The following is a 26,756-nucleotide window of genomic DNA, read 5'->3' as shown; positions in this document are numbered from 1 at the left end:
CTCCGTCTCCTCTCCATGGCTGCCTCAGCCATCCCCACACATTTCTGCACCTTCCTCCACCTCATCAATATTCCTCCACCTTCCTTTCTACCTGTATTGTTACATCCATCTTTCTCTGTTTGTAACCCCCCCCCCCCCCGCCCCCCCAGCTTTTCCCTACCTACCACACTTCATCCTCTGCTATAACTATCTTCCCTCTCAGTTCTTTATCCACCCCACTCCCTAGCAACTTCTTTCCACTTCACACCACCATTTTTGCCACTTTTCCTCCCCCTTCTCTCTGCCTCCACCTTCACCTCTCTTTCTCTGATAGTTGGGCAAACAGGGAATCTATTGTATACTTAATTTATGCTGTATTTATTATGGATAGCTGTTCAGCGATACAGTCAGGGGGATATATTGTGCAAAAAGAAGGGGGGGGGGGGGGTGAAAGACTGATGATAAGGAGAAGGAGGTAAGGAAAGGGGGGTAATAGAGGTGGTGGTGATGGTGTGTTAGGGAGGTGGTGGTGAAGCGAACGAGGGGAGGGGGGCTAGGAAATTGGTCTGGCTAGCGGAACAGCTTTTCACCTCTCTCTCTCCCCCTTTTTCTCTCTCTCCCTCTCGTTCTCTCTCCCTCTCTCTATTCTGCTTTGTATTCTGCAGAGATGACAGGGGGAAAGCTTTATTGCTCCGAGTTTGTATCGATCGGGGCCACTCTGAGGGGGTAGGCCGGGGGACGCGCTGAGCAGGCCCTTTTTCAACGACCGCAGCTCCAACATCCCCCCCTCCACCGGCTACCCCTACCCTCTTACTCCTCACCCTCCTCCTCCTTCGAAACCTCCTCTCGCTCGCTAGGTCGCTCTGAAATTTTAAATTCAAGGCTCTTATTCTCAAAGGTTAGGAGAGGGAGAGCACAGGAAAGCAAGAGGGAAAGAGAGACAGAGATTGAATGAAAGAGAGATGGAGGCGTCTGGCTTCTTCCCCTGACTGAGGCCCTGAATGGAGCTGGGATCTGATAAGCAAAGCCCACAAACACAAACAAGGGAAGAAATGGAGAAATAAAAGGAGGAAAAAAAGGCTGAGAGGAATATATCAGCCTCTGTGCTCTTTCTTCCTCATCTTTCCTGTCTCACTAACTGCCACCTCCCCCTCCTGTCCTCTTCACTACTGTATCCCCATTTTTTTTTTTTTTGTTAGGATGATTTTGTTGACAGGTGAAGAATGAGCTGGGTCCGAGCATACATAAACCTCTCTGCTTCTGTCCTGGTTAGAGGGACGCTGGGGGAGCTAGGGTCCGCTGAGAGACAGAAAAGGCCTGCACAGACCTTTTTTTTAAAAATTCAATTAAAAAAAAAAATATATATATATATAATTTTACAGAAGCTTTCAAAACTAGAAACTCAAAAATCAAACAAACAAAAAAAACAGTCTCACTCCCTGCCTCTATTTCCACCGCTTCTTCTTCTTGACAAGCAGTGGATGAACAGGGAGCAAGACCCAATGTCAAAGTCAAAGCCAAGGGACCAAACGCTTGACTCTTGCATGTGAGCACACACACACAGATGCATGCACACACACACACACACAACACGCACCCTTTTTATCCGTTAATGGCATGCAGAGTGCTGCGGTGAGGCTGGGGAGAGGAGGAACAGATTGTCCATCAGGGGGTTACAGGGTTCAAGTCCATGACCAGAGGGCTAGAAAAAGGTTAGGGGTTGTAGGTTCAACTCCCTGGGGGTGAGGAAGATCCCTGCTGTCTGCCGTCCAACCCCAGCTCTAACACCCCCCCACCCCCACCAACACCACCTCACAAACCTCCTCCAGGACAATATCCCTCCCCTCCCACCCACCTCCGTCTCCACTGCACTGCTGGCCTTTAAAGCCCTGCTTATTCTGATCACACACGTGTAAACCTGAGCCTAGCCTCAAGACATACTGTATTTGTCTCAGATGTACGCACGCTCTAGCCTGCTCCCAAACAAACACACACGCACGCTCGCACAGGCAACTCGCCAATGCGTAAACAAATTCATAAAGCTCCGGAAACACTCTCACATTTCAAACAGAAATGATTTGTTCTGTGTTCCCATCATTTTATTTTTAACCTGAAACTGTTTCTATCTGTTCCAGCTCCATCTCACTTACCCCTCTCGTGGAAAAAGACCAAAAAGAAATACAGCACAGCCTCAGCTATCAGTTTCAGCAGATCTAAGTGGATATGACATGTTTATGTAAACATTGGTTATGTATACTGTGTATATATATATATATGTATGTATTGTCACTGATATTGCTTTTGTGTGTTTATGTGCCGCTCCAGATTGACTTCAGAGATAGAGGAGACATCAGAGACTTGTGATGGATACTCCACACTGGATGCATGGAAAGGTAGATACACACATATGCACACACACAGAGTACACTAACCTGCAGGCCTATAACTTGCCTGGTTGGCTGGATGGGTGGATGCATTATTAAACACACAGGACTTCATATGTAGAGACAGAATATGAATGCTGCACTGGGTCCTACTGTGGCTGTTCGCTCCACTTGTCACTGTTTCAAATTTTGTCAAAACCTATTTTAGTTAATATTATTATTTAATATTTATATAATGAATGTTAAATATTAAGTTAATAAGTATGTGTTTATTTACTTACATTTGTAAATGTTCTTATTTCAGTTCTTAGGCTGATTATTAATACAGTGTGCACCATTTCCATCCACTGCTGGCTCTTCCTCATACTGAAAGTTTCCATATTTGAAAAGTTTGGTGATTCTGCACAGATGAGAAATTTCTCCAAGACAAATTCCTCTACAAACACTAAAGCAAGTCACAATGGAAGAAATGAGACAACGGCAGCCTTCTACATGGTCAAAGCCTGGCTTGATGGCACAAATCAGAGGTCAGATTTCACCACGGGGCAAGATGGTGAATCAATTTAGCATTATCCTGGGCACAGAAAGGTGCTGTAACCTACCAAAAACGGTTGAATCCCACCAATTAACCAAACGGCCTGAGCACAAGGAGAGGCTGAACAGCAACTAAACCACAACACGAGCGCTGTGTGTGTTTACATCTGTAGGGCGGGCAGGCCGGGCCCTGACTCTCACGGTAATCGATGAACGAGGGAGGAAAGGGAGGCAGCGGGCGAGGCAGGGATATGTGTATGTGTGTGTACGGGGGAGGGCGGGTGGGAGAAAAATCGGTAAAGAAAGCAGGTTATCTCCCGTCATTAGGGGAGGGGGAATCCCCGTCTGGAGGGAGAGAAGGCTGGGTGGGTGAGGAGGAGTGAGGGAAGACCGGGGTTCATTGATAAAAAGGGAGAGAGGGGAGAAGGGGAGACTATGTTTGGCATCGAGAGAGAGCAGACAATTATCTGTATTGATTAGAGCGGCCCAGTACTGTGAAGACTGAGAAAACTATGACTGGATCAATAGAGAGAGAGAGAGAGGGAGAAAGGGAGGGAGGAAGGAGGGAGAGAGGATAGACCAACAGAGAGAAACAAACGACACAGATAAAAGATACATATAATGACAAAACATAAAGAGGCAGAAACATCGTTTATGGTGCAAAGCGAAGTCACAGAGCCAAGGTGGCATGAACGTTAAGAGGTGAGTTTGGGGGGGTTTGGGTAGCGAGGGCGAGTCAATGAAAGCACAAGGAGATACATTACATTGTTGATGTCATTACTCTTTATCATTGATTTGTCACCACAACCACAGAGTTCATTCAACGAGCCATCCAGTGCCCTCCCACCACCACAGCACACACAGCTGAACAGAGAGCGATGGCGAGAGACTGAAAAAGACATTAACTAAGTACACACCGAGCGACCACAAACTGGAGACTCCAGGGCACGGACAAAAACTTGGCCAGAGAAAACTGTCATTTCTGCCAGCTGCAAGAGCCACAGATCCCCAGATCTATTAAAATAACATGATTCTCTGTTTTTTTTAATGCTCACACCCCTTTGACTCTCATATTAATTACTAGAGGTGGTACTCGTCAGAGACATATTCCTATTGCGGTAACATACACTGTGATTAATCGCCTTTTTTCCTCAAAGTCAAACTTTGTCAAACTTTGTCTGTTTTAACCAACAACAATACAATGAGACTGTCAAGCGTGCTGACACCGTCACTGAAACCTGCCATAAATGTTGCCATAAAATGGAGTCAGTCTGATTGGCAATTACATGTAATCTTTCTGATAATACAGCAAATTAACTGTGATAAATAATCAAAAATCACAAATGTGTTGCTGTCTACATAGACAGAAGTTGACATCTTACAGAAATTCACATTTAAATATTACATTTGTGCACAGCAACCTTCCTGTTTTATAGGAATATAACCAGCTGACAGCCAGCTGAGTTGAGTCCCCTCGAGTTGTGCTCACTGACAAAGACTCATTCAGACCGATGGCACCATGCTGGCAATCTGTCTGTGTTTATGAATTAGACTGCAGTTACTTGCAGACCTGCAGCAATCTCTCTGAGAATAACGGCATTCAGTCAGTTTGCAGAAAAGTTGCTGCCTATCAGGAGAGATGATCCGTCTTATTCGTAGTATTCCCAAAGTATTTTATTTATTTTATTTCATGAAATATTGATACAGGGGCCACAGTGGCGCATTGGTTAGCACTCTTGCCTTGACAGCAAGAACAGAGCTGCGAAGGACTGGTGAGCTGTCCATGGCATGCCCCGCCTCTCCTCCTATGACAGCAGGGTTAGGCTCCAGCCCCTGGAGACACCCTCATTGAATAAGCAGCAGAGAATGGACGCATGAAAATGTCGATGCAATATTGCAAAAATATTGTAATACTTTACCGTATCGATCCCCCCCCTCCCCACACACACACCCAAACAGATACTCACAGAAAGTTATGCATGCATGTTAGCATAGCTTGGCTGACTTCCTGCTGTGCTGCTCTTCTACAACTACACTAAAGCAGACGTAGACTGTGGCATACACAGTGTATATAATATGGAAACTTGCATATCATTTGATGAATTGTTGCAAAAACCCTTCATTGTGGAATTTTAACTTGAAAGAAGAGAAGGATTTGTAATAGCGAGTGTGTGTGTATGTATGTGTGTGTCTGCGCATGCGCCAAAGAGAGGGGGCTTTGAAAAATGTCAGGAGGGAGGTGGTGTTCAGGTAGGGGGCCTTGCTGTGGGGCCTCTTTTTGTCCTAGACAAAAACCAAAATGGTGGAGTAGGGGAGGAACAAAAGGCACACAGGGGGAAACAGGATAGTGACAACCTGTGCTGAGTAAAAACATCCTGCTGGCACGCACGCGCGCACACACACACACACACACGCATTAATCCCTAATCAGACCCCGAGTGTGTGCCTACCCACTCACTACACTTCCCGTTGAAACTTGCATTTCTTGCAGTCCTTGGCCCCATTACCCAGGCAACCCACACACACACACACACACTGAACCACATCTGTCATTTCTTAGTTTATTGAACATTACAAGATGATAGAATTCAGCCTCCTACTCTCTTGATATTTTTTGACACCGAAGAGGAACGTATTGTCAGAAAAGGTTTATACAAAAGAAAACAAATAGATGAAAAAAAAAAAACAGGACGTAAACTCTGAATGGGAAAGCCGGGCTGTATATTGAGGAAACCTTTGGTAAGGGCAGAAAATGTCAGGTTTGACAAATGACCTTTTAAACATGGAGCAGATGTAGAGAGTCATGTACACTGTAGACAGAGGGCAGCTCAACTGTCTGTCTCTTAACAGCTAGCGAAAAGATAAGTGTGACCGTTTCATAGTGTTAAAATATAACACTCGTGACTCTAAATCAAAATGTGGAACAAACCAGAGTGATTTCTCAATCAGAAGTGAATTTTATTCTAGAGAGGAGATGGTGGAAGCGTGGTTTGGGATGCAGGGAGAGGATCAAAAAGAGAAAGAGGGGAGGAGGGGGGAAGCGCACAAATGTAGCGGGAGTGAAATATACTGTAGCAAATCACGAAACTGCAGGAAAATGTATCACGAATACAGCTGAATAGCATTAATACAAATCCATTTTGTATTAATGAAAAAATTAATTTTATAAAGCATACCATAAATGTGGTTTGAGCTCAAATCATTAACTTGGAAGTCTTTTAAATTTTTATTTCTATAATTTCACGTTATTCTACTGTAGTCCAACCAAGGTCCATCTTTATTAAGGTGAGCGTTAAAAAATATTAAAATATGGATGTTTACACAGAAAGTTGTGGTGCAAAGTTAAAAAACAAAAAAAAACAGCTGAATTCAGCGTACCCGGGGTTAAACTTTACAGTTTAATTTTAATTTACAGATTACAGTAGGAACTAGAGCAGGGCGATATGACCAAAAATATTTATCACGATATACATTTGAAAATTTGCGATAACGATATAACTGACAATATAACTGACACTAGACAAAATACTTTACAACTCCACAACTTTATTAGTGCAAAAAAACAAAACAAAACATCAATGTATTTTCACTTAAACAAGCAGCTTTTTTAAGTGCATTAATGTTATCTAAAACTTTAACAGTGCAAATGCAAATTCCTTGCTGACAGTTTAACCAAAAGGCATTTCCAGTGGAAATTGGCCGACATATCCTCAGCATAACCATGTAGAATATCCACAAAACTTAAAAAGAGGTTATACACACACAGTACGGTAATATTATGTCGAAGCACAGTACGTATCACTCCGCGAGGCTCCTGCCTACATGTGGCCGTAATGCTCCGACAATCCATCAAGTGTTGCGGGTTCGTAGCTTAGCAAAGTCGTACTAAAACATTTGACAGATTTTCGAGCGCCGTGTACGACATAAAATCATTTCGAGGTCAGTAAACACAACTAGAATTCATACATAAGGCACACGGGATTATAAGGGGCACTGTCGATTTTCAGAAAAATCAAAGGATTGATTTTAAGTGTGCCGTATTTTCCAAAAAACACGGTAATAACGACGGCCCGCTAGCATGCTCTACCAAAAATAGTGCTTTGTTGTGTACCTGATGGACGAAAGTTAAACCAGTGCCACACCACTGAAGTTGCAGCATTTTTACAAACCAATTCTGGTTCATCTATTTCATTCAACGATCCACTTTCGCCCTTCTCATTCTGCATCGCCGCTATGCTTTTTCCGTCATGTGCATATGAAAACAAAGGCACTGCGCATGCGCGTTTTACCCATATTCTATCGCGATATTTCATTTTCTTATTGTTGCCCAACATTATACCGGTATTACCGTGAACGGTATGATATGGCCCAGCCCTAGTAGGAACACTAAAATTTGAGCATAACTCCACAGTGGTTCACAGTATCAGGTAGCAAATATCCTTTAAATAGAAAACAGTAAGAGGTTTTTAATTATTCGGGCTTTAAAACCTTTAAGAGTAGTGTGTAGCCCAAATCTCACTTGTCTGGTCTTGAAATGCATGCAAGCGATCAGAAATCCTGCACAAACCAATAACTAGACTTCCTAAAATCATTTTTGAGCATGACAAGTGGCTTTTGAGAATGAGCCGTCATCAGTGCAATCTGGAAAAAAAAAAGAGTAACAATTGTTAAAGTGAGAGAGCAAACCCCGACACAAACGTCTGCGATATTTTATTGGAATTCCACCCTTCTGTTAAATCCCAGTGAAAACTGCAATTATTTACAGGTCGCTCGGGTTATGAGTGAACATCGAGCTCAATTTTTGTTCATGACCAAGTGATCAGGCCGGTCCTACAAAGGTTTTTTTGTCCTGTTTTTTTTAATTATTCATTCCATCTGAAGAAAAGCACAGGTGTGAATCGAGCTGTGATTTTAACTGTAACACGTGTCAAACGGCAGTTCAGTGCTGGTAAAAATATAAGGTCCATACTTTACTGTTTAACATAGAAATGTCCTAAAGTGTATATGAAAGTACACTTGTGTAGGGACAAAGAGCAGCTGAGGAGATGTAGAAAGGAAAGAAATAAGTGACAATGACAGAGAGGAAGGGAGAGCTGGACATCAATTACAGGTATACAGTTATGCATGGATGACATCACTGGACCCCTCCTCCGGCCCTTGGGAATGGGCGCCTTGGAAACAGTCGCTAAGGGAACAGAGTACTGAGAGGGCTGGGGGGACCAGGGAGAGAATGGGGGGTGGACAAGATAGTTGGGGGAAAAAAGAAATTCAAGGAGGTAGAAGACAGCCAAAATAACACTGAATCAAACCTCGGTCTACTGGAAAGCGAGGAGTTTGAGGACAAAGTCATGTGATCTGGAAAAAAGAAAAAAAAAAGAAAGAGAAGGGGAAAAAAAGCATTTCCAAAACAAATCAGCTGTTACCTTCTTCACGTCCCATTCAGCAAATGGGCCACCTTATCTCATAAAGGGTGAAAAAGGAAGCTCTAGCACAGCTAAAGCCCGCATTGTCCTCTTCCCCCGTATACCGAGACCAACCTCTCATTCACTCCAGTCATTTAGAGAGGAGAGATTTAGTGCGGCACTGATGCAGTGTGATGGTAAAAAAACCCGACACGTGATAGAAAAGCAGAGATGGCCTCGGGCCAGTTTATCGCATACAGATATAATATTAATGGGGGAAAAAGGCATGTTGATAGACAAAGAGCAGCTGCTGTAGTGAAATGCTGTCTGTTAATGTATAAGGGTGGCTCGAAGTAATTTTTAACCACAAAGCTGGAGGCTCTGTAAGTGGATGGAGGAATTGAAGTTTGCGGCGTTGCATTAAAACACGCCCACTGGAAATCACCACCGTGCCACTCTGACCTCGGTAAACTCCTCTCATCCCTGCAGACAGTGCAATGTCCACACACACGGGTATGCACTCTGACTGCTACGTAAACACCTCGATCAGGGCCTCATCTACATTACTGCATCCAATTATCACATCAAAAACAACAAACATACAGTTTGCATCACTGAGGTGTCCCCAAGTTTATGTGCATAACAAACATCTACATTTTTATGCAGCATATTTGCAAAGCAGCATCATAAACAAACCAAAGGTACAGGTTTCGTATGCAATATAGATTTGGCATGTATGCATAAAATGTGATCAATATCTGTTGCTGAATAAAACATGCTGCTGGTTTTTGACAGGCCGATTTGAAATGGAGATGCTATGCTAATACAAAAGGCCTCGGTAAGACTGGCCCTGAACCCTCCACATACCAGCAGTTCACATTTAGACGCTCTCACCTTCACTCTCCATAATGCATGAGCTGCCTGAATATATATCACCCCCTGCACAGCTCACTCTCTCACACACACAGTTCCATATGCACAGGAGCACTACTGTGTGCAGAATGACAGGGAGGCAGATACGCATAAGATAGCTGCGCCGGCACATAAGCGCACACTCACAAATCAAGCGATCCAGCACGGAAAACAACACAAAACAACCTAAAGACCCAAGACTCCGTGGTGAGAGTTTGATATACCATGCATGTAAAACAGGAAAAAAAAACCCCATAAAGAAACAAAAAACAAAAAAATGCCTTTTTGTGTGCGAGGGAAAAAAACTTTGCAGTAATTTGGAAGCAAAACTTGACAATCCTAAATGATCCGTTTTCTTTCGCCGACTGAATCTTGCCAGCAGAACTTTTTTTTTAAAGCTTTGATTGCTATGAAAAATGTGGAGGATACAAGCAGTTATAACAGCTAAAAAAACACACAGTTGTTCTTCTTTGATCAAGTGGTGTGAGACACACTGGCAGTGCTTAATCAAAACACTGGTAAGCCATCCTGAACTTCTAGGCTTTCAACAGCAGGAAACAGGGTCAGGGCTGCTGAACAACTCAGTGTGAACTGCTTTGCAGCTCGTATGTGTGTGAGTGTGTGTGTTGATGTGTTGATGTGTAAGTTGGGGGGGGGGGGGGGGGGGGGGGGGAGGGAGAGAGAGAGAGAGAGAGAGAGAGACCATGTCAGTGGTGTTTGTGGGCTGCCAATTAACACACACACAGTTTTTTGAAAGGTAGAGTGAGCTGAAGCAAGGAATGAGGAATGGAAAGGTGGACAAGTAAAGCCAGCCAAACATCTAATGCTGGTGTGGGGACTGTAAGGGTTTGCATTACATTACATTATTATGAAGGAGAACAATAAATATGCATTTTACAAGGCAGTATGTCTGTTTTAGAAGACAACTGAATTTACTTTGTGCTTCTCTCTTTTTCTGTCTCGCTGCCCCTGCTGGTCTTTAACCTTGGCCTCCGGTGCTTCTGCCTATCGCAATAAAGTCTCCCCTTCCACGTCTTTACCTCTCCCATCCTTACTCTTTTCTTCCTCCTCCTCCTCCTCTCTGTCTCTCTGTCCCCCCGGCACCACTGTTGTCCACTGTTCCACTCATTCATAGTAAACACTATTGATTTTCAGCAGGGAAAATAAAAAAAAAGGGACCATGAATTTTAATGCCCCTATCTGTCCCCTTCTCCATCTCTTCCTATTTCCCCTGCCTCTCCCTTTCCTTCACTCCCCCCCCCCCCCCCTTCCTCCAACACCACCACTACCTCCACCCCATCTTTCCTGAGGGGAGGATAAAGAGATGGGGATCGTGTGTGTCTGTATGTGTGTGCCATATGTGTGAGTGTAAGGTGGTGGTACGGAGAGGGAGAAGGAGGGTGGGAGGAGGAGGAGAGGGGGGGGGTTGCATTTCTCATTTCCCAGCTGTGCCTCTCTCACACAACTGCCCCTCCACCCAAACCCCCACCCTCTACACTCCCTATACCTCTCCTTTTCCCCATCCATCCTTCTCTCCTCCTCAGTCCTCTGTTGTTCCCCTCTTCTCTTGACATCGGCTTTGACTCTGGGGAGTGGAAGCAAATGAAGCTCTCTCTGTCCAACACACACACACAGAGAGCTAGTCGCACACAGATAGGGGTTGCCCCATTCGGCAGGCGTACTCACACACACACTTAAAACACTTGCACACACACACCACAAGTGATATAACCAGGCGCTTGGTCAAGGCCTTGCACAGGCAAGACAAACATAAATACAAATGCTGTGTTTAAAACTCGGACAGTGAGCAATGGAAGAGTCGAGCATTTAATTTTTCTTCCATGTTTCTCTTCCTTTTTTCTTTCCACTGACTTCCTGCTTCATCCTGAGTCTCACTCTCGGTGCATTTATCTACCTTCAACCCCGCCACCCGCCACCTCGCAATCCCTCTCCTCTTTCCCCCATCATCTCTACCTCCCTCGCCCAGCCTCTCTCTTCTACTCTGTGTATTGATTTTGCTATAAGCAGTGTCCCGGTTGCGACAGGTTAGAGCAGACAGACAAAGGCAGACTTCATCAACCAGTGTTAAACACAGGAGCCACGTCCTCAATAATCACTCCATCACACAAAAGACGACGAGAGACAGACAGAGAGGAGAAGAGGAGAGGAGATGAGCGAGTATTGATGAATGGCGAGGAGTCGAAGAGAAAGGGGGAAAAACTGTGTTGGAGTATTTTCAAGGAAGCCTTTTTGTCCTTTCATTTGTAAGAAACACGGGAGAAATAGTTCACTGCCTGGATGCAATCGCACACACATACACACACACACACTCCTGTGTCTTAAAATCTGTGATACCTTTTATCTCTTCTCTGTGGCATGTGTCCTTTCATCTGAAAAAGCAGTCACACACAAGGTTATTTTGTTAAAACCAAATTTCTCTCACTAAAATCTCGGCACATGCATTAGCAGATTTTGAAAAAATTTGGGGTCTTTTTAAGAGGGGGGAGGGTTAGTGCCTGAGTAGGAATCTTCTTTAACAAGCTCATTATTATAGCAGTGAGTACATATATATATATATATATATATATATATGGGCTTTTCTGGTCTTTAAAAAAACAGTCTGAATAGTGTGTGTCTGTGTGTGTGTGTGTGTGTGTGTATACGCCAACAGTTTTCATCTCCACTTAATCTCCTGGTCTTAATTCAGAGTGTACATTGAGCCGCCTAATAGGATGTGACTGGAGTGCCTGCTGCAGCACTAGCTAGCTAGCCGCTAATGAGATGGCCACCACAGCCAGGGAATCAAAGCGCTTCATCAGCACTCCTAATTACTGTAAACCTTGTTAGCTGGCTGGAAAGCTAACATCTGCTCTCAGTAACAAATTACGTCCAAATATAACACGGACCTGGCCTGACGTGTCCAAGCAAAAATCAAAGAGCGTGCTGTTACCACACCCGGTGATTTTATTGCCCTATTCTGTATTGCGACTGTAATTAAAGCAATGGAGATACAAGAAAGATTCAAGTTCAAGCTCAACAGCATTTTCGTTGTAAGCACAGTTTGGTTAAGGAACTGCTTGTCTTGTGATTTTTTTCCCCTTTTTTAATAATCCATCGAGGTCTGAGGCTGCTAATGTTGCCCATCTATGAAGCAGCAGGTGTGTGGACAGCAGGTTTCCATGTAGCTCTGTCTGTTTGCCCACTCACCCCCTCTCTATCTCTGATCAAAGCGCGCCCTTTCAATCCCCTCCACCGCCACCTTCTGCTGTTCCTGTCTTCCTCCTACACCCCCCCCCCATCATAATTTGACTGATGATTACACTTGTCACTCATGGCAGCATGTGGCCAATTAGGAAGTGGGGTGTTGAGGAGGGGAGGGACGTGCAGTTTGTGGTAAAAGGTGTGGGAAGGAGGGGGGCCAGTAAATTTGGGTTACCACTACAACTTGTCATCACTTGTTCCACTCAGGTAGTCTTTTTGGTTCTTAGCTAAGAGAGAAACAAATATTCATTTCAGTTCAATTCTCTTTAAGAGAGTCGAGAAACACCCTCAAGCTGTGCTTTCTCTACCCCTTTCAGACGCTCCGTCCTTGTCTCGCACTCTCTTGGCCACTTCAGTATCTCTCCATGTTCCAGGGTAATCACAGACTCATTTAAAGTCACTTTTGTACACTACCTCTGACTGGTGGTTAAGAGTGCGACCGCAGACTAGGCTTTTATGGGCCTTAATGTGTCCTACAGACACTTTGGCAACCAGGCTGCTGTTGCCGAAGATGTGAGAACAGAGAGGGAGAGAGAAAGAGAGGAGGGGAAGGGAGACAGACAGAGGGGGGTATAAAAAAGGAGAGAATAGGACATATGAGGCCAACAGCCATGGCGACTTAACCAGGCTGAAAAAAGGGGGAACGAAAGAGGATGAAAGAGGAGGGAGGGAGAGGGACGTGCACGACAAAATGGACAGAACATGGAAGCGTCAAAAGAAAGGGGAGCGAGAGGTCACTTAGTCACTCCTGCGCCCCCTGCTCTGCACCTCCTCCCTTGTCCCCTTTACAAGCAGACAAAGGGACAGAGGGGTGCAGCCCTTGTACAGATCAGGGAGGGGTTGCGCCCTCCCTCTGTCACTCCTACCTTCCTTTTTGCTTTCTAACATTTAACGACAGCCAGTTGATATTGTCGGTGGATGCAGGTAGAAATTAGTGACACACACTGGAGGTCGTTCAAAATGAAATTTCCTCATTTAGACAGGAAAATAATTCTCTTAAAGAACCTAAATCACAGAAATATTATTCATAAAGCGAGTTAAACTAGGGCTTCAAGGTGTGATTATATTTTTAAATACATCTGTCCCTCCATTTGAATCAAAAACAGTTTGTAGATGTTAAAAGGTAGGTTTTTGATCAATTTTAATAGGCAGGCGGATAATAAATAATGTACTAAATGTGTTAATTGAATGGAGAATATTAATGTGTAGCGCAGTGCTATAAGTTATTAGCAAACATTTAAAGCATATTAATATAAATTCAACAGTTTTAAATATTCTCAGATCGAATTATATCAAATAAACTAGCTTAAACTAGCCTAATATTAAACTCAAACCACACTAGTTAGCGCAACCTAAACTCCACCTGATCTTAACTTTAACTGTTTGAAAATAAATACAACCAGAATTTACATGCTAAAGAATTAATACACACATTCTTTAATGATGATATTAGTTTGCAGTAACTATGGTCTTATTTACATCGCTCTAGTAATATAACCCAAACCATGCTAGCGTTCATGCTAGTTAGCTTTACTAAAATTTGAATTAGTTAACACCACAGTTGGCTAGCTTAACTAAAGTGTGCCTTTCCTTTTGATAAATAGCAATTAGTTGTTGGTCAAGCCCAATATTAATCAAAATTAGGTCTCTGTGTGGGTTTACGGCACATTTTTCTCCATACCTGTTGATTTCCCCTCCAAGCCTGCTAAAGCTCACAGAGAGAACAGGATGATCTGCAAGGTAGGTTATACCTTTGGTGTTTGACAGCCAATCACATGCTGAAGTATTTATTTTTGGTATAAGCTGGTCTATCAATCAGAGTGCGGTTGGTGTTTTGATGACTTTTTCTTCTGTGGTTCAGAATCACCTGCTAACCGGTTGTAGCGAAGATAGGTTTACATGATAAGGTCCTGACTGGAGAGCAGGAGAGATAGGGGAGAACGATATACTGTTTTTTTCTTTTCTCTTTGGCATATTTTAAATATATATATGTGCAGTGTATACATGTTTTATAGGTAGCCATATTAATGGTGCATGTCAACAGGATACAAATTCATCTTTAAGCTTATATTTACTCATATTTTAGTTACCTACTTGTGTTTAGATGACCCCTTCTCTAACTGTGCAAGTGGTAGGTTCTCTGCAGGTTGAAACTGGCAATGGAGAAAAGAGAATGAGTAGTAGAAGAGAGAAGCAACCACTTCCTGTGAGGGTGCATTTAATGTGGTTTTATTTTATTTTACTTTCGTTCAGCTGGGTGTTCCAGAGAAACATCCCCCTTAAAACTTGTGTAGGGTTTCACCCTGATGAACTGCTATCAGTATGTGTAAGAAAGTATTTTCGTTTGTTGCTTTCCACAGAAAATAAAGTAACTGTCACAGATGACCAACACCCAGACGATGTTTAAGATCCCCCCCCCCCCCCCCCCCCCTATATCTAATGTAAAATTTAAAATCATTAGTTACAATTGTTTGTAATTCTGGAGTATTTTCAGCAAACAATAAAAAAAACGTGACTGTGCAGTTCTAAAAGAGAGATGTTGCACAGGGGGCTAAAAGGGACAAGAGGTGTTGGGAGTACAACAGATTAATTTCAGAACAGAATCTCCTGCAGGGAAAAGGATGGAGAGCAGAATGGTGGGGAGGATAAAGAAAAGGAAAAATGCTCAGAAGTAATAAAGACAGAAAAGAGATTAAACATGCATTCAGCTCTCTTAAAGGGCTGAGGTGCTCTTGAAGAGTATGTGTATGCATGAGTGTGCGTGTGTGTGTGTGCGTGTGTGCACGCACACTCCAGAGGATGCTTTTGCAATGATGTGACATTGCTTATAGCAGATATGTTCGCAGCCTTATCCTGATCGGTAAGCACTCTCCATCCACCCTCAGTCTGAAGGACAGCAGTGGAACCCCAGAGGTTAATAGGAACCCTTCATTACCATAAATCTTATCAGCTAAATGAAATGGAGAGAAGGACCCCTGATTTAGTCGTCAGCTCTGCTGGGCTAAGGGGAGACACCCAATCAAACCTCTGGGTTTTATTGGTCTTTTTTATTATCTAAATGTACTGGCACATGAGCAGGGTGGCAGAGGTGACAGCCGGCGGCAATGAACAACAAAAAAGACAGCGGCCAGTAAAAAACGCATTGTTGGTTTGGAAATGAGACCGATGTCATCTCAGCAAATAAAGTATCCAGACGGAACCCGCGCATCACCACAAAGAAACAGCATGCTCGTGTCCCAGCAAGCAGGGGAATGTAGAGAGATTTTACTCTGATGTCTGAATAAATCACTTTGAAAAATCTTGCCAGATCAGGTAATCAAGTGTATAGACAGCAGACGTTCAGAGGCGCGTTTTGAATGCCTAGTTTGATTGGCGGCTTGTGGCGATGACCACTCCGACGCTGATCACAGCCAGGCCACCACTGACTGAGCATCCACACATACTTAGAGGAGGATGTCCCCCATGTAGAGGTCAAGTATGGCTGAGTTCTCAGTATGTACATTGCCTGTGTGCTATTGGAGGAGTGATAAGGAGAGGCAACTAGAAAACACAGAAGGAAGTGTAAATCAATATCTAGGATGGAATCAGCTGGTTTGTATTTATTCCTGCTGATGTGTTGATTAGCTGCTTTCTCTCTCACACACACACACACACACACACACACACACACACACACACACACACACACACACACACACACACACTCCATCTATCCTTCTCTGTGTGTGTTCTCTCTGTTATTAAGGTCTCCAGGTCTGATTAAGTGGCGTGCTCACCCAGCCCCTGGTTAGGACTAATGCTAGGCTGTATTTCAGCGGACACGGTGACCAATTGCACAAAATCATTTGTCTGAGTGTGAGTCCGTGTCTCTGTGAACACATTGGAGAATAATGGATGGCCTCTAAGTGCTGTTCAGATGAATATGTTTGCATGATTTTTGTGGTGTGTCCTCCTGTGTGCTGGAGTATGCATATTTAAAAGAAATGTCTTTAAAGGTCATTGTTTGGTGAATGTGTGTGTGTGTGTGTATATATATGTGCATGATAATGGTTATCAATACACTAATGGTTGTTAAGAATTTACAGCGGATGTGTGTATGTCCCGGTCGCTCCTGTTCCCCGGGAGAAACTCAATACCACTCCCTGCTGCTAATGAGCTGAGGGACCTCATCAGCATTAATACTACATTAGTCTCAAGTAATATAAACACATCAGTGCGCGCGCACACACGCACACACACACACAAACACATCCACATGCTTTGTATAAATACAACCTACTGGCGCATATGCACACCTGAGCAAATCCAATAAAAAGGTAAACAGTTAATAGGATTAAAAGGAATTATTAAACCCCACTGTAACACGAATAACACAGCAGCACCCTGCTAATAATCTTTATAGACTGGATTTGCTTGGATTAATCCAAAACCATGAAAAAGCCTTAATTCCCAGTGCTATATATTTTAAAGGTCACCCATAGCACACAGTTACAGAGTGTATGATTTTAAAAGTGTCCTACAATAACTCGTATGTTTGTCTCGTTACGTAAATGCATCAGTTAAACAGAAGACGTCACTGCTGCTCCTCCTTTGGGCCTCGTCACATTGTCAGATTTTGTTGTGGTCGTCTATGTGAGCTTAATATACGTAAATAGATGAGCCCAACAGCCCATTAGCTCCTGGAGCATTTTGCCATCAGCCTGCAGCATTCAGAACCCTGTGGCTGGCTCATATACTGCAATCTAATTCTACTACCAGGGGGAGAGGAGAGCAGAGGAGAGAAAGGGAGAGAATTGTATTGTGACAGAGAGCAGAGAGTGGGAGGTAAAGGGAAAAGAAGAGGAGAGAGAGGGCTACAGAGAAGGAGAGAGGTAGCTTAATGCAATAAAGCATGTAGTATTGACATCTTTCTCGTGTCTATTGATTCCCCATTATGTTGCTAACAAACCCAGGTTGACATTTTGTCATTTGCAATCATGTTAACACTGCGACTTGCACGCTCCCCTCCACAAACCGATCTATATCTACACACACTAGTTTGCACGTGTGCTCATGCTCTTGCACACCCACACACACACTCGCTTTGTCACACACAGAGCAAATGGGTAAGCACATGCACGGTCTTACATCATGCAGTCGAGGACGTGCCAGCGCGACGTTGTACACATGTAGAAATGTCTTAAAAGTTGGCAGCGAGCGCAGACGCAGAGCTGTGGACATGTTGATTAATGGATTAAGACTGAACATTTTATTGGAATACACTGAAGGAAATAATAACATCAGACCGGCCCTACAGTACACGGGCAGGAAATGTTATGAGGAAAACAAATATCAATAAGTGTATAGTTAAATGTTACTCAGTCTGAAATGCAGAGGCAGAACTAAAACAGCTCACAAGCTGCTAAAACCGGAGGAGCGTGTGTGATCGTACTGTAAGTGCACATGTGTGTGTTTGCGTGTGTGTGAAAAAGAGAGAGTTAGAGAGTATATGGTAGAAGATGGTGGCTAATGGTGTGTGACAGAAGGTGCATAGCTGAGATGAACTGAATCCAGGTGTGTGTGTGTGTGAGAGAGAGAGAGAGAGAAAGGCAGTCTCCAGTCTTCTTGATGTCCCATCATATCATATTATATCATATCATACCAAGCCCTGCACTGTGTGGGAAACCTGCGGTTTCTCCTCTATGTCCCATTAAACTTTCATATACCAGTTAATGCTGATGGCTTCACAAACCACTTTACTACACATACACACGTATACACACAAAGAGTTCACACAGCAGTGGCCATGACCTGTACCTCAACAGACACAATGCCATTAAAAATAGAACAAAACCTGGATCAGTTACAGCAGCTTGCTGTCCAGGTGCAAACAGCCTAACGTGCTTGTTTTATGGTAGTGTATATGATGGTCTGTCTGTTTCATGACAGTGAGTGTGTGTCTCTGTGTGTCTGTGTGTGCGTGTGTGAGCCCCCACAGGGGTTGTGCATGAGTGCTCGAGGCCTGTTGTAACATGAAAGAGAATCAAAACACAGGGGGCTAAAAAGGGTCAGGTGGGGCTGAGTCTAACACTCCCGCTGTGACCTTTGACCCCACAAAAGGCTCTAACGCAAAGGAGTCAAGGAGCTGCCACCAGTCAAAGAGACAAGTTAACTGAGAGCTTGAGTCAAGAGCCCTACAACTACCCAGAAAGCATTGTGTGCGTCTGTGTGTGTGTGTGTGTGACAGTATTAAAGGCTCTTTGTTGGCTAAGTGAAAGCACACTTCTGTGGGCGTGTCCACTCAATCCTAGCATCTTTAATATCCCAAAAAGTTGATTCTGTACATGTGGATGTGGCGTTTTCAGTGTGAGAGGCATTTCGTCACTCTCATCACTTGGATGAGTAAACAGAATCAACTTTTTGGGATTTCCTTACCTGGATGATTGAGCATGCATCAAGACATCTTTAATACTTTCAGATTAAATCATTCCTGTTGTTTGCTGATATACGGTGAAGAAGCAACTCCTGCTTTAGACCTCAGATGCTGACTGACCCAGCGCTCCCCTGGCAACAAACCCTCTGAGTTCAGAAAGGACAGCACCTCGCGCTATGTTATCAACCTGGAATAAAATCAGCAGAGGACTGTGAATCACGTTATCCTGCCATCTAAGGAATTCAGCAGCCTGTGTACACATCCCATCAGATTGCCTGCTTATTCAGATGCCGGCCCTGGCCTGGGACACTGCAACATAATGGCTCATCCTCGGTTTATTCTCACCTCCTGAGCTCAAACTGGGTTTTCCTCTCCCTCCTCGTTTTTCACTCTGTCATCTGTTCGTACTTTCACCCACTTCTCTCTCGCTCTCTTTCCACATTTTTTTTTTATCTCGTTGTGACATTCGCCATTTTTCAACGTGCGGAGACCGAAAAAACTCCTCCTCCCCAGTCCCCCTCTCCTTTGCCACTTCCACCATCCAACTGCTCTTCCCTCTCTTCTCTATGTATCTCTCTAGAGATATGGCAGGTAACAGGTCCCTTTCATCCCTCTATGCTCTTTTTCTCTCCCCCTCTATCACCTATCCCTTCACTGTCACACACTGTGCACCGTTGACTGAGTATGTGGAGTAAAGGGTGAAGCCTGGCGCCTCACAAATCAAATGGGCTTGAACTGATCTGGAAATGAGGGGAGCGCAGGGGACTGGGCCTGTAAGAGCTCACCCACTGGCCAAGGTGCACATGAGACACATTTAACCCAGCTTTTCACACAAGTTTGTCTATGTGTATGCAATAGTTAATGACTAATGTTTCACCTAATTTTCCTCCTTTTGCATCACTTCCCAAAACAATACAATTCCCGCAGGACTGCAGGGCAAGCAAAGATGTTAAGCCGGTAAAGAGCTAAGTAGCTGTTGCATGTCTAAGAAACAGTGGATGCTAGACTGAGCAAGAGGTTTCTCACAGCAACACACTGAAGCCGGACTGGCTGCTCCCACCATGCATCCTTTTCTTCCACTTCAGCGCAGATGAAACGCAGACGGCGTCCCCCCCCCACCCCCCTTTCCCTGACTCCACACTCCCTCTGCTAGACTGCTCTCAACCGTGGAGCAGCCCAAGCAATGGGACAGAGAGATGCAATCACTCCAAGTCCATTTCTAGTGGTGTTTACAAAGATGCGATCATTGCCAGCTAAGCTGGATGGAAGTCTGAGCAAAATCTGAGTCAGGAGAATCAGTAAGGTTCTTCAAGCTCAAAGTCGAACCACTAACAAGTTATTTAGTCTATATGAGTAAACCACAAACACTAAACAGTTGGCTTTAGAATAAAAACGAGTGGAAAACAGCGTTTCCATTGCCTCCTCTCGTATGTTGTTACTCCTCCGTGCACCTACTCTCTCCTTCTATCTCCCCCTCTCTCTGCTTCCACCGGCCCAGGAATCGATCTCCGCAGGATCGATAAGTTGGCATGAATATTCCCTGCCTGCCGAGAGTCTAGTTGGGGAGAGTCGGAGGCTGAGGCTCAGGCGCAGGCAGTGGAGAAGAGGGGAAGGACGGTGACGGAGACGGGGAGAGAAAAAATAGCCTACTCGGAAATATGAACACACGGGCGGCGTGGAAATTAAGCAACACACGGGTGGAGCAGTGGCGCATCGTTTCACAGAACGGAAAGCGAAAAGAAACTGGACATTTTATGCAATTCATTTTCAATCAGTCTGGACAAAGCAAAGCGCCCGGGACAGCTTCTCTGATTTTTAACAGCCGCCCCGCAAGTGCGGAGGACTATGTTCAAGCCCTCAGAAGGAGCTCGAGGTGTGTGTGTGTGTGCGTGTGCAAGTGGGTGTGTGCGCCGCCAGCTCTGCCCGCTGCAAGTGCATCGGCACCGAGCGAGGCAGGCGGGGCGGGTCTCTTGGCCGACATGGAGGAGGTGTAGCAGGGAGAAGAGAAAAAATGTCTTACCGGAGTTGGAGCGGAGAGCCAGAGGGGATTTGAGACGCCAGGCGTTGAGGTCAGGGGTAGCTCTCTGAAACACGAACGGCACCGGCAAAGGAACAAACATGATCTTCCTCCGGCTTCTTGTTTTGATGCAAATAATCTGTCAGATGTACTGTAACAAGCTCTGTCGTCCTCTGAAGCTCCTGCACTTTCGTCCGTTTCTCTGGCAGACAGCTTTTGGACAATATTTGGTATGGAGAGCTCAGAACATTCGCCGTTAGGTGTGTACACATGTAGCCCCAGCTGCGCACTTTATTTACATCTGTAGACTGGTGCTCGGCTTTTGTTTTGGTGTAAATGTGCATAGAACATAGTATTTATATTTAGATAGATATATATATTTATGTAGGATGGTCCCTTGAGTGAAGCAGTTATCTTACAGTCCAGACGAACACACAGACGGACAGAACGGAGATCCGAGCTCACTTCTACAGGCTACAGGAAAAGTTGTGTTACAATTGCAGGCCTATTGTAAGTAAGCTTTGATAATAATAATAAAAACACACAAGTCTGCGTGTCACCTGTCTGTCGTCGATGCACCTGCGTCTCTCTGTTACCTTTGCTCTGCTATATCGTTTTCCTTGAGTAAACATAGAGGCCCGGGAGCTTATTTTATCCCCTCACACTCCTCTCTCGCTCCTCACCAGTTAACGTTTCCTGTAGGTGTGAGGAGGCATGAGAACAGTCGCTAGCCTATTCCTGTAGCATCACCGGCCGGGCTTGGCTTTGGTATTCGCTTTGCAGTTTAAAACAGCACAACAAGGACGCATATCAACGCGCTCGACAGTGGAAAAAACAAGGCCAGCAGAGTTAGAAAGTCTTATTTGGATTTCTGCACTATTTGGTTTGGTCTGTACTGTATTTGGTCTCTAGCTGCACGCGCTCCTTCTCTTCTTCCCTTTGCATGAAGGCTACGTGTAAGACATTCATCCGCGTGGGCAAAAAGCGGCGGCTCGCGCGTTTTTTTTCTTCTTTTTTAAATTAAAACAGCTTCATTAAAGGCTTCCAAATAAACAAGTGGGACAAAAAAAGGCTGAACGGACACAAACACACACGCGCACACACACATATACACACAAACACAACGCGCGCGCGCGCTTGGCCCTGACGCTCCTCCTCCCTCGCTCTCTGTCACAAGGCAGTAATTAAAACGCAATCAATCGATAGATAAACAAATAAATAAATACAGCGGGTAAATAAATAATAAAAAAAAAAATCAGACTAAAAACCGAAAAAAAACCCCAAACGGAAATAAGAAAGCGTATCTACTGAAATCCGAATTATGGTGTCGCGTTTTATCGGAACACTTGCCTATCTCCGTCCATCCGTCTGTGTGTCTGTTTTTGTCTGTCTGTTTGTCCCCGATATTATTTGGGAACCCCAACAGCTCATTCGACCCGGCTCCCTCCAGGATTGTAGCGATCTGCCACTAGGCTGGCCGCAACATTGAGGCGAGAGAGGACCCGCTACTACTCACACATCACCACCACCCCACCCCCGCACCTCCCTCCATCCCTCAATCCCTCCCTCCTGCCTCCCACCCACCCACCACCGCCACCCCCACCAACCACCCCATCTCCCTCGTTTTCACTACCGCTGCAAAAGGTATCCTGTATTGATTTCTGGATTTCCCCCCCCCCTCTTAATAATACCGGCTATAATGATGCCAATGGTGATCAGTGCATTACTGCTGGCCTCCTTGGGTAGGGATGAAGACCCGATAAGAGAATCCATGGATATCTATAGGTGCTTAGTGCTAATACCTGCCAGGATACCCAGCATGCACGCAATTAAGTCATCTCATCACTGCTGCGTTTAATAAGCCCTCCTGAGCGGAGTAGGGTCTATCATTATTCAGATAGACAGAAAGACAAGAGCGACCACTGCTGTTCCAGGCATGAGAAAATATCAAGCAGACTGAAAACACAGTGCAGGCTATAAACTCAGTGAGATAAGAGCAGCATGTGCATGCATAAGTGCTTGCATTTGAGTTTGCAGGCAGGATACAAATGACAACAACAAGAGCAACAATAAAAATAAAGAACAAGAGAGCCCAGGTGTCAGGGGACGAGCTCCTCCATTACAAAGGTGATCACCAGCAGCCCTTCTTCCACGCATGCCGGCCTCCCTTCTGCCCTCTCCCACTCCCAGGCTCCCGACATGTTACATGCTGTCAATTACAGGCCAACATCAGTCAACGCCGCATGCTTACACGCCAGATTATTGTCGATATGGATTTTTAAATAGAAAAATCTATACGTTAAACATTGCAGTCAATACGGGCAAATCGATAGGAATGAGCCAGTTCTTGCTCCTGTTGGGCCTGAGAGCCTCATCCCACAGGACTGTTTATGCCTGCTCACTTAATGCTGTGGGCGATTAGGCCCGTTTTAATGGAAACTGCACGTGCAATAAATTACTTTCCCATCATCACCAGACTTGTCATTTACTCAGTCATCAGCAGACAGCCATATTGCCAAGAAATGTGAGCCGCACACTAAAACTGGCATATTCCTAATTATGAAAAATGTGTCATCCTCTGTAGTAGACAACCTGGTTTTATTGTCCTTCTCCCTCTGCTTCACATATGACAGATGACATCCGCAGATCCAATGAGGGAGAGGAGGAGAGGGAAGAGAGAGAAGAACGGGAGACATGGGGAGTAAGGAAAGGAGGAAGGGGAGAAGTAGAAAAGTGGAAAACTGAGAAAGAGGAGTAAGGTGGCAGGGTAATAAGAGGGAAGGAGGAGATGGGAGGTGAGGCAGCAAGAAGAGAGAGGAGGAAAGAAGGAGGGAAGGGCGAAGTGACTAGTTGTCCTTCAAAGACCCCCTTCTCTCCACAAAGGGAGCCATGCGCGCCCCCTTTCCCTCCTCCCCGCACTCCTTCCAGACAAAAGCAATTATTTCTTGTAGAATGTAGTGTGGTTGTGCGCGTCTGTGGAAGAGAGGGATGGAGGGAGGGTGTGTGAGATTGAAGGAGGGGAAAATAAGATGGTGTTGGAGGGGTGAGGAGGGAGGAGGAGGGGTGCTAACACATACAGCATCCATCCATTTGTCCTCCATGCGCTCTTCTTACCAAACTCTTCTTTTTCTTCCTCCTGACGCGGCCACAAAGACACAGAAAACTATCAATGAGGCAGTCACACATATAAAAACACACCGCCATCAAAACACCTGCGTGGATTTCAGGTATTCAGATGAGCGGATCTCCTTATTCTGCAGCAGACGCTGAAAACTTTAAAGGGAAGAAACAAACTCTCATGTCCTCTCGCTGACCGTCTTTCACACAAATTCAGGCATGTGCAGAATTTTGATTTTTCAATCTATTAAAGTTATTTTCCCTCATCATGTCTACACAGGTGCAAACTGTTTGACAGGTAAAATAAGCACAGAATACAGAGGCTTCGCTACCTGGCCATCTGTCTGGGACTGACCACCTGAATTCTGCAAACCGCCCCCTCCGTGTGTTTCTTGCTTGGTGCCTATAGGGCCCCCGCAGCGAGGTGGGCTCTACACTTTCAGTCCCCAAGGGACGTGGTGAGACCCACAACCCCAAAGAGAGAGAAAGAGATAGGGAGAGCGAGCTCCCCTGAGGGGCCGCTCCAGCCAATAACCCCTGCTGGACCGCTTTCATTGAAGGCCCATGGTCCTGATTGTCCACCTCCCTCCCTATCAAGCCTCCCAATCCATACAGAGATATATAGCTGGTTCCATTGTTTTCTGGGCTGTATCTTTGCCCTGCTGTATTGAAAAATGCTCTTCCAAAATTGTCTCTCTCTCTCTCTTGCTTTGCTTCTATTTTTTTTTCAGGGACAAATAACAAATACTGTAATGGATGTAATATTGGAAAGCAGGAACTAAAAATAAAGTTTAGGGATTGAGATTTAACTGCCGAATGATTCTTTTTAATAACCAAAAAAAGTATAAATGTGTATCTTTTGTAATTTGTGTGCTTCACATATTCCAGAAAGTTTTTCTTCCCTTTAAATTACAAAATAAATGAGACTTCTGCTTGCAGTGTCCTGCACTGGATTTGCAGGTTTTTCTGCATTACATGATGTCTGCGTGTACTTTTAGAATTTATTACATTTGCTAAAAATCATATACATATATGAACTCGTTATGATGCCACAATATTGATATATGTCGTCAAATAAATTTATAAGCTACCGCTAATGGAGAAAACACACTGTTAATAGGTAAACACACTTCTCTGTTCATCACAGCTACTCCCCACAATTATTTAATGAGTGAAATATTTAAAAACAACTCCTGAATCACTCTTTTCAAAACTTATTACATATTATTGGATTCAGTTAGACAACATCTCCAATAAAAAGACAAAATATCAAACTAATAGATCAAATGAAGAAAATAAAAAATATACTATTTGAAGTTCTTTTTTCTTTCAGCGTTTTTTCTTTAACACAAATCAGTTTGTTTGCAGCTGATACTCTGGCTTACGTAGTTTTCCCCACCTACAGTAGTCACAAGCAGATTTATTCATAGAAAGCAATTTGTTCAATTTCTCTCCACAAGATGTTTTCTGTGTCATGTGCTGTAGGTCAGGATGTGGCATGAAAAATGTATCCAATCAGAAAAAGCCAAAGTATCCTTAGGCTACACATTAGTCACAACATGGACCATTCATTAGTCATATTGTTTATTGCACTCTTGGTAATTGCCTGTTCTTCATTTTGAATGATTGATTTGACTGGCTAGAAACAGAGTTTGAATATTGAACATGATTTTTTTAGTTTTTATTATAAATGATGAAGCAGAAGAAAAGTTCTAACCACAAAAAAAAAACCCAAACCCTTTTCCTCGGTGAAACGGTTCGTACTGATCAGACGGGATGTGTGTGTGTTTGTCCTCACGCGCCGCTCCGCGTGTGTGACCCCGGCTCATCCGAGGGTGTTCGCGGCCATGTCACGGTCGTAGTTAAATGGTGATGTCATGTTGACAAACGAGCTGGTCGAATTAAATTCTCACTCATCAATAACTGCGTCGGTTGGGAATCAATAGGAGGCCAACGGTGGCGTTACTGGCTCTGTCAGCGGCCTAACAAGGCCCTATTAGAATGGACAACGCTCTCTCTCTCTCTCTCTCTCTCACTGTCGCCTTGTCCCATCTCATCCGGGCAGCGCGAGGCGTCAACACACTCCTCTCATATCCTCTCCGTGCACACACACATCAATAACAGATGGCAAAATGTAATATTCACATAATGCCATGCTCTGACATGATGTATAGATTTGTCAAGATAATATGGATATGATGCATGGGCTTTTATGAGGTTTGTTTTCTTGGTGTCTTTGTCAGTGCGTGTGTTGGCGAGTGGGTGGGCAGGTACTGTTTGTGGATCTTGGTAAGTGCCAGTGTGTGGGAAGGCAAGATGTGGTGCAGGCTTTGGATCCTAACTGCAGAGTTCACATCCAACCAAGATTCAATCAATCCAAGAAGATACACACATACAGGTGTGGAAGAAGAAGAAGAAGAAGTGAGCTCTGTGTGTGCACAAGTCAAAGTCACACACACGAAAAAAATTCCCAAATGAGAATGGTAAAACTTCACACGCACGCTCACGTACACAGATACACGTATGTTGAAGCAGAAAATACACACAGCCTCACACAAACGATGACTGTACACCACAATCTCCAGCCCTCCGCCTTCCGTTCTCACTTTCCTCGAGCGAACAAGCAGCTGATCCAGCTAAAGCCCGTGTTCTTTCTGTATTCCTTGTCTTTTTTATTAGTTTTTATTAACTTTGCCTCCCTCTCTCTGTCAGCACTCTCAATAATCAATGCTGATATA

General features: G+C 44.3%; 1 protein-coding gene across 6 annotated transcripts in view; it reads right to left on the bottom strand.

Annotated features, from left to right (window-relative positions):
- The window catches only part of pou2f2b (POU class 2 homeobox 2b), a 70,697-nt gene that overhangs the window by 29,031 nt on the left and 14,910 nt on the right, over positions 1-26,756 (bottom strand). For 5 of the 6 annotated variants that reach the window (XM_084943490.1, XM_084943491.1, XM_084943494.1 and 2 more), the window contains exon 1: positions 20,905-22,427. The exons of the other annotated variant lie outside the window; for it this stretch is intronic. In XM_084943490.1, coding sequence (XP_084799616.1) covers positions 20,905-21,004 — 100 coding nt within the window. In that variant the 5' untranslated portion in view covers positions 21,005-22,427. Of the gene's footprint in view, positions 1-20,904; positions 22,428-26,756 lie in introns of those variants that run through there. 6 annotated transcript variants of the gene reach the window in all.

The sequence above is a fragment of the Perissodus microlepis genome, chromosome 11 (assembly GCF_051167445.1).
Source record: "Perissodus microlepis isolate ML-2025 ecotype Zambia chromosome 11, ASM5116744v1, whole genome shotgun sequence".
In the NCBI taxonomy this organism is placed as follows: domain Eukaryota; kingdom Metazoa; phylum Chordata; class Actinopteri; order Cichliformes; family Cichlidae; genus Perissodus; species Perissodus microlepis.
This window is presented reverse-complemented; position numbering and strand designations above follow the sequence as displayed.